General features: G+C 41.1%; 1 protein-coding gene across 5 annotated transcripts in view; it reads right to left on the bottom strand.

The window, feature by feature from the left end:
* The window catches only part of FAM118B (family with sequence similarity 118 member B), a 51,932-nt gene that overhangs the window by 3,365 nt on the left and 29,465 nt on the right, over positions 1 to 19,102 (bottom strand). For all 5 annotated transcript variants that reach the window (XM_023208595.2, XM_023208593.2, XM_023208597.2 and 2 more), the window contains 4 exons: positions 18,086 to 18,338; positions 8,471 to 8,698; positions 4,747 to 4,875; positions 2,365 to 2,650 (listed from right to left, as the gene is read on the bottom strand). In XM_023208595.2, coding sequence (XP_023064363.1) covers positions 2,365 to 2,650; positions 4,747 to 4,875; positions 8,471 to 8,698; positions 18,086 to 18,338 — 896 coding nt within the window. The remainder of the gene's footprint in view (positions 1 to 2,364; positions 2,651 to 4,746; positions 4,876 to 8,470; positions 8,699 to 18,085; positions 18,339 to 19,102) is intronic.

Raw genomic sequence — 19,102 nt, 5'->3', positions numbered from 1 at the left:
AAACTCTTATTAGTCTATATCTACAGAGACTCAAAACATTATGCAAGGGTAAAAGATAAGGTTGACTTGTTTCAAAATGAAATGATGTTTTCACCTGAAACTGCTCTACTACATTTCACATGCCAAACTCAGCTGACCATTCCATAAAGCACTCGGGCCATACTGAAAATCCGATTTTTTTGAAAGCTACAGAACACCTTAATGACAGGTAACTTTGGGGAAAGCTACTCTGGTGGGAAGCCTTCACAGCTAATAACAGAATTTGTGCCATTCCACAATAGCGGTTAAGGTTCCTTAGAGCAATCTTAGTGCACTAAGGAACCTTAATGATTCTTTGTTATGTAATGCAACAGTCTAACGACATTTTTTTTTTTTTTTTTGGCTAAGATTTAGTGCAACAGAAACAGTTATCCAGAGAGCTTTTGCTATTTTAAATTTTAGCATCTTTCCTCAGCATACAGATCAAAAGAAATATGTAGAACTTGGATATGTATCTCTTGCTAATGAAAACAGAATATATGCAACAGAAAAGCCTACTCAAAGTCTCAAGTGTGGGCAAACAACAGCAGAAGAGTCTAGAACACCGCAGGACGCCAGAAAAACTCATTTCCAACAAAGAATAGTAAATCGTTTTCACAAATTAGACTTGTTCACGTGGTGATGGCTTTTAAAAGTCTGGTTCCATCAACGCATAGCCGTGGAAGAAGCTGTATAATTTTTCCTTACAGAAGAATTCTACTTGAAGCCATCTGATTCAGTTAAGAAATCTGGGGATGATTTGATTTAGGAAAACTGCTTTATGTTTATTAAATTACCTGTATGTTATTTATTTTAAAAACAGGGTCTTGCTTTATTGCTCAGACTAGTGCAGTGATGCAATCATAGCTCACTGCAGACTCCAACTCCTGGGCTCAAGTGATCCTCCTGCCACAGCCTCCCAAGCAATTGGATTACAGGTGTGTGCCACCACACCTGGCTAATTTTTTGCAGAGACAGGGTCTCACTATGTTGCTCACACTCATCTTCAACTCCTGGCCTCAAGTGATCCTCCCACCTGGGCCTCCCAAAGTGTTGGGATTACAGGCCAAATTACCTGTACTTTTGCCCTCCTAAGATGCATTCAGGTTGACAATGAAAATACATAAGTTTTCAGGAAATATTTTGTGTACAACAGCAAAGTTATTTCAGAATTAGATGGATGAGTAAAACTAGCCATACTCTGGAGCCTGGCAATGTGAGGTTTTGAAAAAGCATTCTTCAGTTTAGCTGATACCAAAAATGTCTGTGTTTTGTGTGGTTACTGGGAATTTGCCTGCAGCCACTAATCAGCTGAATCTTTAATCACCATTTTGCTCTTTATTGTTAGAATGTGGAGGTAAAATATCAAGTAAATGATACTTCTGTCCTCTGACTTGAATACCACCATTATCCGTTTCCAAATAGCATTTCTAAAAGTAAGTTTTCTGTTTGTAAAGGTAATACATAATTATCATAGAAAATGCCAACACAGAAACCAAAAAAATCAACACTTTAAATCATACTACATAAAGATAGCCACTTAATTTAGAAAACATTCCAGACATATTTCTATACGCACCAAAAAAAAAAAAAAAAAAAAACTGTACAATTCTATATGAATGTAGGTGACCGTGGTGTTTACAACCTGCTTTTTCTTCCTTTACCCATATGTCTCTTTTTTTTATGGCAATGAAAACATTTTCCCTTTTATGGCTTCATTATATTTCATCAGTTAAACAAATACTGGGATATCTATAGAATCTCTCTACTAATTTTACGTTCCTTCCAATTTTTTGCCACTACATTCAATGGAGATTACATTCCCACACATGCATCGTTGTACAACTGTGATTGTGCAATAATCCAATTATCTTCTATGAGAAATTTCTTCTAGGACAAATTGTTTTGATGGGATTTCTGGGTCAAAGATTTGAAAATGTTTATTACATCCTCTAAATTTATGGTTATAAAGGTTGTACTAACTTTACCTTTCCACAAATACTCCATGAATAAATTTATTTTCCACAGCCTTAGCCAAAACGGAGTGATCTTTCTTCTCTATTTTGTAATCTAAATTTGAACTGCATTTCATTGATAACTAGTGAGGCTGAACATCTATTTTCTTCAATCTTCCTATGTCTATATTGAACGACTCGAGCATTCCTTTTTGTCTGTTTTCCCATAATCCAAATGGCACTTTAGTCTAACCTGAAGACTGTGGCCTCCTTTACAATTTGGTCAGTCATTACATTCCTCATCTTGGCAACTATTCTGTCCATCACAAATACACCAACGGCTGAAGAGCTGTTGTCCTCTGATTCCCCTCAGCTTCAAAATGCATCTTACCTGATCTGCCCCTTGTGGAGATCTCACATGTCAGTCGCTTGAAATACTCTGGAAGATCGGCATAGTCATTTCCATAGGAGATGACTTTAATCCCCTTGTCCAGCATGTTTTCTCGAAGCTTTTTGAACTCATCTACGTCTCCTCTCCGAACCAGCATGAAATGTTCTAGGTCAGATTTATGCTTGACAGCCTCCAGGAAAAGGGCCTGGAAAGTGGTGTCATCCACAGTCCAGCCACAGCCCAGGAAGAGAAATGACTTGTTTTCGTAAAGTTTCTGAATCTCTCTCTTGAAGGAAAAGATACAACATATTGACATTGTGAAGATACACTCAAGGCAGGTATGAACCAAGAAGGTCATGCTACATTGAGCAGACTATGATGACCAATTAACCAAGACTTACATGGGTTGGTATGTCCCATCAAGGAGTGGGATCTCTCGCTTATTGCTGTAACTTGATGATTGGTCTAAAATTTTATCTTTACCTGGCATTCTTCTGTAGGTTCTCTAATAAGGGTTTCATAGAGCTGGTGTCAGTGTACTGGCCCAGTAGTTTATTTATTTTTTACATTTTATATATTTTTTGAGACGGAGTCTGTCACCTAGGCTACAGTGTAGTGGTGCGATCTCGGCTTACTGCAACCCCTACCTCTCCAGTTCAAGTGATTCTCGTGCCTCAGCATCCTGAGTATATTACAGGTGTGCACCACCACAGCCAGTTAATTTTTGTATGTTTAGTAGAGATGGGGTTTTGCCATGTTGGTCAGGCTGGTCTGGAACTCCTGACCTCGAGTGATCCACCCGCCTTGGCCTCCCAAAGTGCTGGGATTACAGGTGTGAGCCACTGCATCCGGCCACTAGTTTACTTTTTTACTTTTTATTTCATTTCTGAGACACTGTCTTGCTTTGCTACCTAGGCTGGAGTGCAGTGGCATGGTCTTGGCTCAAGCGATTCTCCTGCCTCAGACTCCCAAGTAGCTGGGATTACAGGCACCCACCACCACGCCCGGCTAATTTTTCTGTTTTTAGTAGAAACAGGGTTTTATCATGTTGGCCAGGCTGGTCTTGAACTCCTGACTTCAAGTGATCTGCCCGCCTTGGCCTCCCAAAGTGCTGGGATTACAGGCGTACTTTTTAAGATTTCTGTACCCAGAGGTCATTAGGTAAAGAGGTCTTCATATATCTTAATCCTTCCATTTCTGGACCATATTTGCCTTCTTTTGTCTTACAAACTGAACTGTGAGTCACCGGAGAAGATAATTCCATCATCAGATTTGCTCAAGGAAAGGCGCTTGATACTTAGAACATCAGTATGTGTGTGTGTGTATATTTATACACACAAAAAAACACAGAAATGACTCTGCCTAAGGGATCACTCACTGTCAGAGATGGATGCAGTTACGGCAGATGTTGGGAAAGAATGGGTAAAAAAAAAAAAGTCCCTTGTGCTTCAGACAATACATTTTCTTGGTCTTTTGCCTTATTGTTTAAAGATGCTATATCCTATGTGACACAGTCCTGAAAATAGCAAACAAGATTCTTAGAGCTGGGGGACAGTGAATACTTCTGGTTTGAACATGTTTATCTGAACAAGTTGAAAATGTGCATCACAGAAGATCAATAAGCTTTCCACAAAGAGTAAGTGTGAATAAGTGTGGTTAATTCACTATAAGCCCATTGCCATTTATACAAAGTCTCTTTAGAATGTATTCTCTAGTAGTGGTTGGTTTGTAAGAAGCTGCCTCAATTATTTCTGACATAGAGAGGGCTATTAATAAACCAAATGATGATAAAGGGTACGAATGTATCCTTTGTATGTGAAGATGATGCCAATGATGGCATTGCCATCTGCTGGCTGTCAATTAAGTACTAACAAGGATCATAGGGTTTGATACCTTAAGAAAAGTTCTACATCTCCTACAACAGCATGCACACTGACAAGTTAAAAAGCACAGGAAGAATGTCTGACTTTCCAGTTTCTTTCTTTTTTCAGAGATAGGGTCCTGCTCTGTCACCCAAGCTGGAGTGCAGCAGCTCTAGATACAGTTCACTACAGCCTTATATTCCTAGTCTCAAGTGATCTTCCTGCCTCAGCCTCCCAAGTAGTTGGGACAGCATGCACCATGATGCCTAGCTAATTTTATTTTTGTAAAGACAGAGTCTCACTATGTTGCCCAGGCTGGTCTCGAACTCCTGGCCTCAGGCGATCCTCTCCCCTTGGCCTCCCAAAGTGTTGGGATTATAGGCATGGGCCACTGCTCCTAGCCCCTGACCTTCCGTTTTCACTTAATGAAAAGAAGATGTTTCCCTTTCAGACCTATGGCATATTTAGAGAGATTTCCCAGGAAGGAGTTCCTGAGACCAGCAAGATCGGCCCCACTCACCATGACTTCAGTGTTCCTGAGCACATTCTGATATCCAGCTGGATGAAGGACAATGCCACTAGGGTTGGTGTAGACTCCATGAATATGCAACACGCTCAGCTTCCGCTTCTCCTGAGCCCACTCTAGGACCTGCACGACACACACATAGCCCAACCAGCTTGGCAGGGCTGGGCACCTGTTTAAAGGTCACAACGGGCAAGAGGCTGTTTGGAGGACTAGACTTCTGACATAAACTCTCTAGCTTCATGATATAGGACATGAATGCAAAACCTGATGTGGTCTAAGTTTCCACTTCAGGAATGACTGTCGAGAATGATGGCAGCAAATTTGGTGATTTCTCTTTGAAAGTAACCATCAAATATTATAATTTGTTATAATTTGCAGAAACAACAGGGACGCTTTGTACTGGTGACATGCATGAGAGCTATGGACAACTGCTTCAGTGATCGCCCCAAGAAATCAAGCCTCTGCATCCAGGCCCTTGTGTGGCCCCTCTTCGGAGTGACTCCAGGCTAACCACATGGCTTGCTTTTAGCCAGTGGGATACTAGCAAACACACACAGGCAGAAGCTTGATAAGTGTTGGCACAAGAAGTCTTACTTCTCTTGTGTTACTTTGGGAATCCAGCTGTCATGTGAAGACACTGAAGAAGCCTGGGCTAGCCTGCCAGGACATATATGGCCTGGCCAACTGCTTGCATTGACAGACATGGAATTGTGGTTCCCTTATATCACTCAGCCCTGGTGCGGCCAGCAGATGTCTGCAGGTATGTCAAGAGGCTGCAAAAATCAGGAGAACAAATGCCCAGCTGAGTCACTGAGCCCAGTTCAAATTGTTCATGTACTTTATCATGGGCAGACAAGGTATTTGTTGTTATAAGCCACAAAGTTTCAGGGCCATTACTTGTACAGCAATAGATAAGTGATAGAAAAATCACTTCAGTCACCTCTGAGGAACCTAAAAGGCTGCCAGAGAAGAACAATCATTTAGACGACAGTGAATGCAACAGCCACCTGATTCCATGGCTCAATTTTCCCAGGGACTGGAGACAGCATACATTTATTCTTATCACCTTTTGGAGAAACAGGCTATGAATCAGGCAAGTAGTCAAGAGGCACAGAGATTGAGAATTTGGATGTTACTAGGCCCCGTTCTGACTACCAGTCAATGTCTTTAACCATTAGACTGCAACACTGCCCCTAATGTGGGCTGAAAATACCATGCAAATCTTGAGGCCCAAGGATGAAATGAGCAGGAAAACATCAAATGTGATAGACATCCTCAGCTTTTAAAAGGTCCTTATGCTTCTGATATCCATGCACATGCTTGGTCATAATCTTTGGAAATTTTATCACAAACAGCATAGAAGCTACTTGAGCTGCTAGTTTTAAAATTTCAATCGTGTTTATTTTTAGACAGAGTCTCGGTCTGTCGCCCAGGCTGGAGTGCGGTGGCGCAATCTTGGCTCACTGCAACCTCTGCCTCCTGGGTTCAAGCGATTCTCCTGCCTCAGCCTCCTGAGTAACTGGGATTACAGGCGTGCACCACCATTCCCAGCTAGTTATTGTATCTTTAGTAGAGACAGGGTTTCACCATGTTGGACAGCCTGATCTCAAATTCCTGACCTCAAGTGATTCACCCACCTCGGCTGCCCAAAGTGCTGGGATTACAGGCATGAGCCACTGTGCCCAGCCTATTTATTTATTTTTGAGACATGATTTTACGCTATCACCCAGGCTGGAGTGCAATAGTGCGATCACAACTCACTGTAGCCTCGACCTCCTCAGCTCAATTGATCCTCCTGCTTCAGCCTCCCAAGCAACTGGAACCACAGGCAAACACCACCATGCCCAGCTAATTTTTAAATTTTTTGCAGAGATAGGGTCTTGCTATGTTGCCTAGGCTCGTCTCGAACTAGGCTCAGGTGACCCTCCCACCTCAGCTTCCCAAAGTGCTGGGGTTATAGGCCTGAGCCGCTGTGCCCAGCCTAATCATTTATTAATCAAAAAAAATTTACCAAGCACCTAACTCTGTCATATTTGAGACATGAGGGTTTTATCTGAGCTATGAGGGTAAGAAAGACTAACATGATACCTGTCCAAGTGAAGTTACTATTCCTATGGGGTAAACAGTCAGAAAACAGATAAACAGCCAAGATAAAAACTGCTGGGCATGGTGGCTCACACCTGTAATCCCAGCATTTTGGGAGGCTAAGGTGGGCAGATCACCTGAGGTCAGGAGTTCGAGACCAGCCTGGCCAACATGGTGAAACCCTGTCTCTACTGAAAATACAAAAATTAGCCAGGCGTGGTGGCAGATGCCTGTAATCCCAGCTATTCGGGAGGCTGAGGCAGGAGAATCGCTTGAACCTGGGAGGAGGAGGTTGCAGTGAGCTGAGATCATGCCATTGCACTCCAGCCTGGGTGACGAGCAAAATTCCATCTCAAAAGAGAAAAAAAAAAAAAAAAAAGCCAGGCACATGCCTGTAATCCCAGTACTTTGGGAGGCTGAGATCAGCAGATCACCTGAGGTCGGGAGTTTGAGACCAGCCTGACCAACATGGAGAAACCCCATCTCTACCAAAAATATAAAATTAGCTGGGAGTGATGGCACATGCCTGTAATCCCAGCTACTCGGGAGGGTGAGGCAGGAGAATCGCTTGAACCTGGGACAACAAGAGCGAAACTATCTCAAAAAACAAAACGAAACAAAACAAAACAAAAAACCAAAACGCTGCAAGTTATAGTAAGTGCTACAAAGGAAATGGACAAGAGACTGGATCAAAAAATAAGTATCCAATTTAAACAGGATGGTCAGAGAAGGTCTCTCAGGAGGGGGTCCCTAGGTTGAGAGTTACAAATGAAGAAGGAGCTGACCATACAGAATATGAGGGAGTAAGCGGAAGACACTTGGGTCAGAGAGAACTAGTCTTCATGGGGCAACTTTTCTCTAAATTCAGTTCCCTTTAAGTCCTGCCATCAAGGTCAGCAAAACCACAAGAGCGGTATTACAGCTACCACTCTGGCAGGGGCAATACTGTAGTACTGAATGCCAGCGGGCAAATCACTTTTCTATTCAGCTGTACTTAGCTGGGCTCTAAATTGGACATAAAGGCAGATTCCTGAGGAAAACAAAGTGTAGAAAAAAATTACAAAAATCACAGAGTAGGACAAATGAGACTTTAAGAACTCCTCTCATTAGCTGACACAGATCAACATCTATAATTCAATAATTATGGTAGGTACAGTACAGACTATGCTAAAACAAAGTCTGCTGAGGTTTCCACTAAACATTAATCTCAATTCAGCCATCGCTTGGCCTGGAAGTTGTTCTTCCAATCAGTATAAAGTATTTTCATACATTTCCAATAGATGCCATAAAAAAAAGTATACTAAAATAGAACCAGTATTATCAATATTATACCACTCAATATTATCGAGTGCTAAAGAGATCTTACAGTTCAAATGACTTCCTCTAATCTTGCTTTAAAACTGGGTGAAATTGTCAAAAGTCATAGAACTGAACACTTTTTAAGTTGTATGCATTTTACTGCATATTGATTTGATCTTTAAAAAGAAAAGAAAGAAAAACAAAAAATCCAACCAGGGAAAAAAATTTTCCTTTCTAGCTCTACATAAATACCAATATGCCAACCAGAAAACAGCTTTTCTGATGAAGATACAATCCACTAGCCTGAAGAAAGGACCAATGCTTTACTTTTTACCTTTTTCTCATCAGTAAGATCAAGGGATTCAAGCTGTTTCCCCTGATCTGCTGCATACAGTTCCAGGAGATTATCAAAATTTGTAGTTAATACGAGGGCTCCATTTTCCATCAGGTGGAGAACTGACTGAAGTAACTGTTTTCCAGAATCTTCCATCTTTGACTCCAAGTCATCAAACACTTCATATAAACAGTCCTTGAAAAATGTGGATCGAACATTACTGGTACGCTGAGGAGGGATTTGAAAAAAGAAAATTAGTCCAAGGTGCTTTGGTAGGTCAGTTGTTTTAGTTACAGCAGTAACAAATTTTTGAAGAATAATTTGGATTCAAAACAGACATAAAATATTATCTATCTCATAAGAACATAATAAGATGAGATGATACATGCCAAGTGCTTAGCACCATGCTTAGCACATAGCAAGTGCTACTATACTTATGCAAACAAGCGTAACCTTCCTAAAATAGGCATTTTTATAGAGTGAAGAAAATAAACATGGCCAAGGGATTTACTGTTGGTATTGAAGGGAAGCTGGGGTAGAAAGCAGAGCAACAACTACCCTCTCATTAGGTGCCAGGTAAGAAGGCAACACTTTCTGTTCATCTTTCCTTATTTAGGGAAGCGCCACTGAAACACAGCCCAGTTGTGGTTTGGCATCTTCTTTTCTTTTTTTTTTTTTTTTTTGAGATGGAGTCTCGTTCTGTCACCCAGGCTGGAGTGCAGTGGCGTGATCTCGGCTCACTGCAACCTCTGCACCCCCGGGTTCAAGCAATTCTCCTGCCTCAGCCTCCCAAGTAGCTGGGATTACAGGCGCCTGCCATTGCACCAGGCTAATTTTTGTATTTTTAGTAGAGACGCGGTTTCACCATCTTGGCCAGGTTGGTCTTGAACTCCTGATCTCATGATCCACCCACCTCAGCCTTCCAAAGTGCTGTAATTACAGGTGTGAGCCACCGCGCCCAGCCTCAGCATCTTCTTTTCTAATCCTAGGTGTTTGTACAGCTGTTTATGAATTTAGGAAAAACCACTTAAGTTCTACATGCCATAATTCAGCAGTTCATAGGTTTATTCTGAAGCATATCCAGTATACAAAAGGTTAACATAAACAATTTAATACTTTTTTTTTTTAATTAAAAGTTTGCATTTTGCAACTGTTAAAAACATCAAACACCAATCAATTCTAAACAGATTCTCCATGTCTTGTTTTGCAGATGTGAGATCTGGCTATGTTGCCCAGGCGGATCTTGAATTCCTGGGGTCTCAAGTGGTCCTCCTACCTCAGCCTCCCAAAGTGTTGGGATTATGGGTATGAGCCACTTTTCCAGACCTCCTATTTCTTAACATATGGTTTACTTAAATAAGTGCTTTTCAGATTCATTTTGAATACATGTAAATATCCCTGAGTACTAATGAGGAACTATAACACCAACTTCAGGTGGGAAGCTGGCTTTACAACTAAAAAGAAAAAGTGGCCCTTGGGACGGAGGGAATTCAAAATGGGAAAGTAACTATGTAATGTGATGTAATAAATATCTGATCTCTAACCTGTCTGTGAAATGCCATTTGCTAGGGTTTGAACTGGTCCCCTGAAGTTCATGTATTAGAAACTTAACCCCAACGGAACTGTGCTGGGAGGCGAGGCCTAGTAAGACGTGATGAGGTCACGAGGGCCGTGCCTCCATGAACTGATTAATGTCATTATTGCAGCAGTGGATTTTTTACCCTAGGTGTGTCAGTTATAAAAGTGTGTCTGGGCCGGGTGTGGTGGCTCATGCCTGTAATCCTGGTACTCTGGGAGGCCAAGGCAGGCGGATCATGAGGTCAAGAAATCGAGACCATCCTGGCCAACATGGTAAAACCCCGTCTCTACTAAAAATACAAAAATTAGCTGGCCGTGGTGGCGGGTGCCTGTAGTCCCAGCTACTCGGGAGGCTGAGGCAGGAGAATCGCTTGAATCTGAGAGGCAGAGGTTGCGGTCAGCCGAGATTGCACTATTGCACTCCAGCCTGAGCAACAAGAACAAAACTCGGTCTCAAAAAAAAAAGAGTCAACTACTATTGAAGGTCAGATACTTCTTCAGATTTGTTATTAAAAATATGGCACTCTTTTCATGTCCACCCAAATCACAAATCCATTTGCCCTATGATCTAGCAGTCGCATGTATCCTACAAATACAATTTCAAACAAATGAAATGACATGTAGGAGGTTATCACTACATCTTTTTTTTTTTTTTTTTTTTTTTTACTTTTTATTATTTTGAGGCGGAGTCTCGCTCTGTTGCCCAGCCTGGAGTGCAATGGCACGATTTCGGCTCACTGCAACCTCTGCCTCTCCGGTTCAAGTGATTCTCCTGCTTCATACTCCCAAGTAGCTTGGACTACAGGTGCGTGCCACCACGCCTGGCTAATTTTTTGTATTTTTAGTAGAGATGGGGTTTCACCGTGTTAGCCAGGATGGTCTTGATCTCCTGATCTCGTGATCCACCTGCCTCGGCCTCCCAAAGTGCTGGCATTACAGGCGTGAGCCACCATGCCTCGCCGACTGCATCATTATTTGTAATAGCAGAAGACTGGAAACAAGCCAAGTATCCATATATAAGAGACTAGTATGGCCAAGTACCCATATACAGGAGAATGAGATGGAAAGATCCTCAAGCTGTACTGTGAGGTAAAACGGCAGAATAGTATGTCTAGAATGCCATCTTTTGAGCTAGGGGATGGAGGTCGTAAGATAAGAATAAATATAGTCCTCCTTGCTTGTATTTCCAAAAAGAAACACTGGAAGGGTATACAGAAAGACTTGTAAGAGTAGTGACCTATAAAAGGTGGGTTTTGGTTAAAGAGAAAGATAAAGACCTGCATGGGAGTAAGATGTCTCAATATATGACACCTTTTTAATAGTGTTTTGACTTCTGCAATGTGTATAAACAATACCTATTCAAAAAAACAATATTAAATTTAAAATCAAAGAATACAGTCACTTCCTTGGTTTTCTTAATAAGAACCCTGTGTTTTATAACTTTTGTACTCTGACTCACAGACACACATTATCAATACATTATATATAGAAATACACATATGTGTGTGTGTGTGTGTGTGTGTGTGTGTGTGTATATATTTTTGAGATGGAGTCTCGCTCTGTCGCCCAGGCTGGAGTGCAGTGGCGTGGTCTTGGCTCACTGCAACCTCCGCCTCCTGGGTTCAAGCAATTCCCCTGCCTCAGCTTCCCGAGTAGCTGGGACTACAGGTGCCTGCCACCACGCCTGGCTAACTTTTTGTGTTTTTAGTAGAGACAGGTTTCACCATGTTGGCTAGGCTGGTCTTGAACTTCTGACCTCGTGATCCACCCACCTCGGCCTCCCAAAGTGTTAGGATTACAGGCGTGAGCCACCGTGCCCGGCAAATACATACTATATTTTAACACCAGTTTTATTATTACACACACAGATAAAAAGGCCTGGGTATACAATCACGTAATCATGGGTATGGAACATCTTTTCTTGCTTCTGAGAAAAAGAATACAAAAGGTTAAAACCTGGGGGAAAAAAAATCCAAGTCACTCACTTTAGTTAAATCTTTTAGTCCTATTTAAGTTATTAAATCTTACATATCAACATAGGAAGGAAATATGCTTTTGTAACTGCACTGATTTCCTCAGACGCAAAACAGAAGTTTGTCTCTTTTGAGACAAGGTCTCGCTCTGTCACCGAGCTGGAGTACAGTGGCAAGAACATGGCTCACTGCAGCCTCGACCTGCCTCAGTCTCCCAAGTGGCTAGGACTACAGGCGCACACCACCATGCCTACTACTTTTTAAATTTTTTTGTACAGGTGGGGTCTCACTATGTTTCCCAAGCTGTTCTCAAACTTCTGGCCTCAAGTGATCTTCTTGCCTCAGCCTCCTGTGTAGGTGGGGCCACAGGCGTGCACCACCACACTAGGCTAATTTTAAAATTTTTGTAGAGGTAGGGGGTCCTGCTTTGTTGCATAGCTGGAAAGTTTTTTTCTCTTAAAGCAGATGACCCTAGAACTAAACTTCCCACCAGTGGCCTTTATAAGCAAAGACAAAGGAATGAAAACATAAACAGGGAGGCTCAGTAGTCAAAAGGAAATGCCAAACTCCCACACAACTTCTAAGGACCTTTTCCCATTCATCTAAAACAGTGACCTTCATTTCCTTCTACCCTGAAACTTAGTAAAAACAAGAAACAAAAAATTGGCGTGGTAGCTCAAGCCTGTCATCTCAGTTTTTGGGAAGCTGAAACAGAAAGATCACTTGAGCCCAGAAGTTCAACACTAGCCTGGACAACACAGGGAGACTCCATCTCTATTTAAAAAAAAGAAAAAAAAAAAAAACCCACACAAAAAACCCTGTTTTCTCCCACAGGGTTGTTAACATTTCTAGTGCATCAACTATGTGCCAGACATTTTATATACATTATCTCACCTATTCTTCACAAAGCGACACAAGGAAGTAATATCCCGGTTTCACGGGTGCAAAAACAGATGTTGACAAGGGATTTGTGCAGGGTTCCAGTGCATGTAAGTGACAGAGTCTGATTATAAAACCCAAGCTCTTTGCAGCGAATCTGTAACGTCACTTCCCTGGTATACGTTAAACTGGCTCAGTAGATGGGCCTGTTAACCCTGCCATAGTACTGCTGAGTTGATACTGATAGATTTGATTTTTTTCTAATATGGACATTTCCAAACACACACAAAAGTTAGAAGAGTACATACAAAACAAAGCAAAACTGCAATACTCCTACCTCACCTAAAAAATATTACTTCCTTAATATTAGTGTTCAAATTTCCCCTAAATATATCAATTTTATTATTAAGTTGTAATAGCTCTTTATATATTCTGGATACTAGGTTTTTGTCAAATATGATCTACAAATATTTTCCTCCATTCTGTGGGTTTTTTTATTTTTTTTCTTTTTTAGAGATGGGGGTATCACTGTGTTGTCCAGGCTGAGGTACAATGACATGATCATAGCTGACTGCAGCTTCGAACTCCTGGGATCAAATGATCCTCCTACTTTAGCCTCCCAAGTAGTTGGGATTACAGGAGCAAGCCACTGTGCCTGGCTCTCTTTTCACTTTCTTGATGACAACCATTACAGCACTTATGTTTCAAATTCTCATCATGTCCAATTTATCTACTTTTCTTCTGTTGCTTGTGCTTTCAGTGTCTGATCTAAGAATCCTTTGCCATGCTGCCTTGAATTACATGGCTTTGTAGTAAGCTTTGAAATAAAAAAAATTTGAGTCTCCCTACTTCGTTATTTTTCAAGACTGTCTTGGCTACTCTAGGTCCCTTATAATTCCATATGAAGTTTTAATTTTTTTTTTTTTTAGAGACAGGGTCTTACCATGTTGCCCAGGCTAGAGTGCAGTGGCTATTCAAAGACACAATTCCACTACTGATCAGCATAGTTTTGACCTGCTCCATTTCCAATCTGTGTTGGTTCACCCCTCCTTAGGCAACCCAGTGCTCCCCTGCTCCTGAGAGCCCAGAACTCCTGGGCTCAAGCCCTCCAGCAGTCCTCCTGCCTCAGCCTCCCAAGTAGCTGGGACTACAGGCGCACGCTATGGTGCCTGGCTCCATATGAATTTTAAATCAGTTTGTCAATTTCTACAAAATCAGCAGCTGGGATCCTAACAGGGATTGCACTTAATCTGTAGACCAATTTGCAGAGTATTCCATCTTAATAATATTAAGTCTTCTGATTCATGAACATGGCATGTCTTTCCATTTATTTAGATCTTCTTTCATTTCTTTCAATGCTTCGTAGTTTTCAAAGCGTAAGTTCTGCACTTATTTATTTATTGAGATGGAGTTTCACTCTTGTTGCCCAGGCTGGAGTGCAGCGGTGAGATCTCGGCTCACTGCAACCTCCGCCTCCGAGGTTCAAGTGATTCTCCTGCCTCCGCCTCCCGAGTAGCTGGGATTATAGGCACCGGCCACCATGCTCAGCTAATTTTTGTATTTTTAGTACAGATGGGGTTTCACCATGTTGGCCAGGCTGGTCTCAAACTCCTGACTTCAGGTGATCTACCCGCCTCGGCCTCCCAAAGTCTGGGACTACAGGCCTGAGCCACCACACCTGGACTTCTGCACTTCTTCTGTTAAATTTATTCCTAGTTATTTTATTGTTTTTGATGTTAAGTGGAAGAATTTTTTATATTTCATTTTAGTATTGTTCACTGCAAGTGTATAACAATATTATTTTTTAATATATTGATCCTGGATTCTCCAACCTTGCTGAACTCGTTAGTTCTAATAGAGGATAACCTAGGATTCTCTATAGACAAGACCACGTCATCTGCAAACAGAGGCAGTTTACTTCTTCCTTTCCGATATGGATTCCTTTGATTTATTTTTCTTGCTTAATTGCCCGGTCTAGAACATCCAGCACTACGTTGGACAGGAGTGGAGTGGGAAAACAGCCTCGTCTTGTTGCTGATCTTAGTGGAAAAAATCCAGTCTTTCACCATTAAATATGCTATCTGTGAGTTTTTCACATATGGTCTTTACCACGTTGAGGTAGTTTCCTTCTATTGTTTGCTATTATTCCTTCATTTGTAGAGTGTTGCTTTTTTTTTAATCATGAAAGAGTGCTACATTTTGCTAACATGTTTTTTCTGCACCTACTGAGAAAACCATGTGGTTTTGTCTTTTATTCTATTGACATGATATATTATATTGATGTGCAGTTTTTTTTTTGTTTTGTTTTGTTTTTTTGAGACGGAGTCTTGCTCTGTCGTCCAGGCTAGAGTGCAGTGGTGTGATCTTGGCTCACTGCAGCTCCTGCCTCCTGGGTTCCGGCAATTCTCCTGCTTCAGCCTCCTGGATAGCTGGGATTACAGTCATGTACCACCATGCCCAGCTAATTTTTATATTTTTAGTAGAGACAGGGTTTTGCCATGTTGGTCAGGCTGCTCCTGAACTCCTAACCTCAAGTGATCCGCCCACCTCGGCCTCCCAAAGTGCTAGGATTACAGGTGTGAGCCACCACGCTGGCCTGATATGCAGATGTTAAACGAACCTTTCATTCCCCAGAAGACTCTGACTTCCTCATGGGTACTGCATTCAGTCTGGTTGTATTTTGTTTTTTGTTGAGGATTTTTGTGTCCATGTTCCTAAGAGATCCTGGTTGGTATGTAGTTTTCTTTCTTTTTTTTTTTAAGAGGCAGACAGGGTTTTGCTCTGTCACCAAGACTGGAGTGCAGTAGCACGATTATAGCTCAGTGGAGTCTTGAACTCCAGGGCTCAAGTGATGCTTATGCCTCCTCCTTCCAAAGTGTTGGGCTTACAGGCGTGAACCACTGCGTTTAGTCATTTTCATTTCTTCTGATGTCTTTTGTTTGGTTTTGTTATCAGGATAATACTAGCCTCATACAATGAGTTGGAAGTACTCCCTCCTCCTCTATTTTTTAGAGTAGTTTGGGAAGAATTTCCTCTAGCCCTGTCAAGCAATAATCTACTTTCTGTTCTATGGATTTACCTGTTCTGGACCTTTTATACGAATGGAATCATACAATATATGTCCTTTTGTGTCTGGCTTCTTTTACTTAATGTTTTCAAGGTTCATCGACGTTGTTGTATGGACCAGTACTTCATTCCTTTTTATGGCCAATTAACATTGCATGGACGGACGTTTTGTTTATCCATTCATGAGCTCGACATCTGAGTTGTTTCCACTATTTTGGCTGCTATGAATAATGTTGCTATGAACATGAGTGTACAGTTGTTGCATGAATATGCTTTCCATTCGCTTGGGTATATACTTATGAGTGCAACTGCTGGGTCACAGAATCACTGTTTAACTTTTTGAGGAACTGTCAATCTGTTTTCCAAAGCAACTGCATCACGTTACATTCCCACAAGGGTTCCAATTTCTCCACATCTTTAATAACACTCATTAATGTCTTCTTGATTCTAGTCATCCCAGCGGGTGTGAAATGGTACCTTGTTGTGGTTTTGATTTGTATTTTCCTAATGACTAATGATGCTGAACATCTTTTCGTGTACACTTATTGGCCATTTGTGTATCTTCTTTGGAGAAATGTCTATTCAGCTACATTGTTATTTTAAAATTGAATTATTAGCCTTTATTAAGTTACAATAGTTTTTTATAGATTCTGGATATTATACCCCTAACAGATATGTGATTTCCTAACATTTTCTCATTCTGGGAGTTGTCTTTTCACTTTTTTTTTTCCTTTTAGTAGAGACAGGGTCTCACTATGTTGTCCAGGCTGGTCTTGAACTCATGGCCTCAAGCAGTTCTCCTGCCTTGGCCTCCTAAAGTTCTGGGGATTATAGGCATGAGCCACCATCCCCAGCTCACTTTCTTGACAGTGTCCTTTCAGCCTAACAGTTTTTAAACTTTGGAGAAGTCCAGTTTATCTATATTTTTTTTTTACTTTGGTTTTTTGCATTTTTGGTGTCATGTCTAAAAAACCACTGCCAGATTCAGTCACGAAATTTTAAATCTGTATTTTCTTCTAAGAGTTTTACAGTTTTAGATATCATATTTAGGTCTTTGATCCATTTTTAATTTTTGTAAACGGTATGAGGTGGAGATTCCATGAACGCTTTAAAACCCCATTAATTCCTTTTTTTTTTTTTTGAGATGGAGTCTTCCTCTATCGCCCAGGCTGGAGAGCAGTGGTGCGATCTCAAATCAGTGCAACCTCCACCTCCTGGGTTCAAGCCATTCTCCTGCCTCAGCCTCCTGAGCGGCTGGGATTACAGGCGCCTGCCACCACACCATGCCTGGCTCTAGAAGCCTGATTTTTAAGAAATTTTTAAAATAGGCTGGGCGCAGTGGCTCATGCCTATAATCCCAGCACTTTGTGAGGCTGAGGCAGGCAGATCACTTGAGGTCAGGGGTTCGAGACCAGCCTGACCAACATGGCAAAACCCTGTCTATACTGAAAATACAAAAATTAGCTGGGCATGGTGGCACATGCCTGTAATCCCAGCTACTCAGGAGGCTGAGACAGGAGAATCGCTTGAACCCAGAAGGCCGATGCTGCAGTGAGCCGAGATCGAACCACTGAACTTCAGCCTGGGTGACAGAGGTAGACTCTGTAAAAAAAAAAAAAAAAAAATCAGACAAAGCAAGACAGAGAGTCCTTTCATCCAACTCAGTTTGGTAAAATAAGGTGCAATTCCTTATAAATATTTTGAGTTATTACCTCTAAAAAGAACATTAAAAACTGGTTTTGTTTCATCTATAAAATGACAAAATTATCTCCAATCTTTGTGGGATTCCATACAAGGCATGGATGCCACAGAACACAGCTTTTATAGTAGTGATGCAGAAAAAAATAAATTCAAAACACAGCGGTCATTTGCACATATAAAGTCCTCAACATCATTTCTCTCTCAGAGACACACAGTGAAATGGGGTTAAGATAATTACCCTGAACAGGGTCCATAAATAGACACTGTGCAGAAGAGCCCAATGTTATGGAAACTTACAAGCTGTACATGAATATCCCTGCTACACTTGGCCTGCTAGTTGTGACAGCCAAATCACGCTACTTATGATAGTCAAAGTTTAGGAAATTCCAAATACTGTGGCACATATGAAGGTACTCACCGGAGAGAGCTTCTGGATAAGGTCATGGGCAACATGGACAAGGTTCTTGTCTTCATGGAGACATTTCTGAAACTTTTTGCTCTCTTCATCTTCTAAAAGATCAAAATCAATGGCAGCATCCAGTAAGGCCTGAATTAACCCCTTCCAGGATTTGAGGGCTGGAACCTGAGGCGCAACTGCAGCACTAATGCCTGTTCCAATCACTAGCACAAGTTCTCGAGGCTTCTTAGTTTTTAAGCTTGGAAGCAGCTTCCTATAAAAGCAAAACAAATGAGAGGACTGGAATATGCCATAGATATGAGGTACACAGGAAGACTGTCTGACTAAGGTTACAGTTTTTAGCTAACTTTTATAGTTGCAAAGAAGATCAATAGCGGTTTTTGACACTTTTCCAAAGCAGTTTAAAGAAAACAACCCGAATATTATGTCAGTGCTTGCTGAAAAACCAGTCATAAACCTATTTCAGGAATCCCAAAACCAATCTTAAAATCAGTTTTCTCCTTCTTAGTCCTCTCAACCTAAGGAATTCCACTAACATTAGGAAAAGATCCAAATAGATTACAGCTCAGCTGAGTTCTGCCAACTAAATTACATTTTAAACCAATATTAAATTTCAAAAGAAGACGTTTGATTTGTACTCTAGAAAAAGAGAAAAGAACCCCAGGACAAATTAAGTTCCTATTATTGAGAAATGTAAAACACAAGGGGAAAGAAAGGCAATAAAAAATTTAACTCCAAATTTTGTAAACATTAACCTCAGGCAAAAAAAAAAAGAAAAAGAAAGTGGCCAATAGAATTCTAAAACACAGGAGCCCTACATATCTAAATAAAGACTTTAACTATTCAAGGGACATGACAAAAAGTGAAAAACATTCCTTTCTTACCATGATAAGCAGAGATAGACTTCTCTGTTCTGAGGCCCATATGTGAGATAGCATGGGTGCTAGTTTTTGTTTTTGTTCCCCTCTTTCATTCTGGAGACTATCCCCGCTTGAAATACGTTCCTTCACTTTAATT

Source organism: Piliocolobus tephrosceles, chromosome 13, assembly GCF_002776525.5.
Source record: "Piliocolobus tephrosceles isolate RC106 chromosome 13, ASM277652v3, whole genome shotgun sequence".
In the NCBI taxonomy this organism is placed as follows: Eukaryota; Metazoa; Chordata; class Mammalia; order Primates; family Cercopithecidae; genus Piliocolobus; species Piliocolobus tephrosceles.
This window is presented reverse-complemented; position numbering and strand designations above follow the sequence as displayed.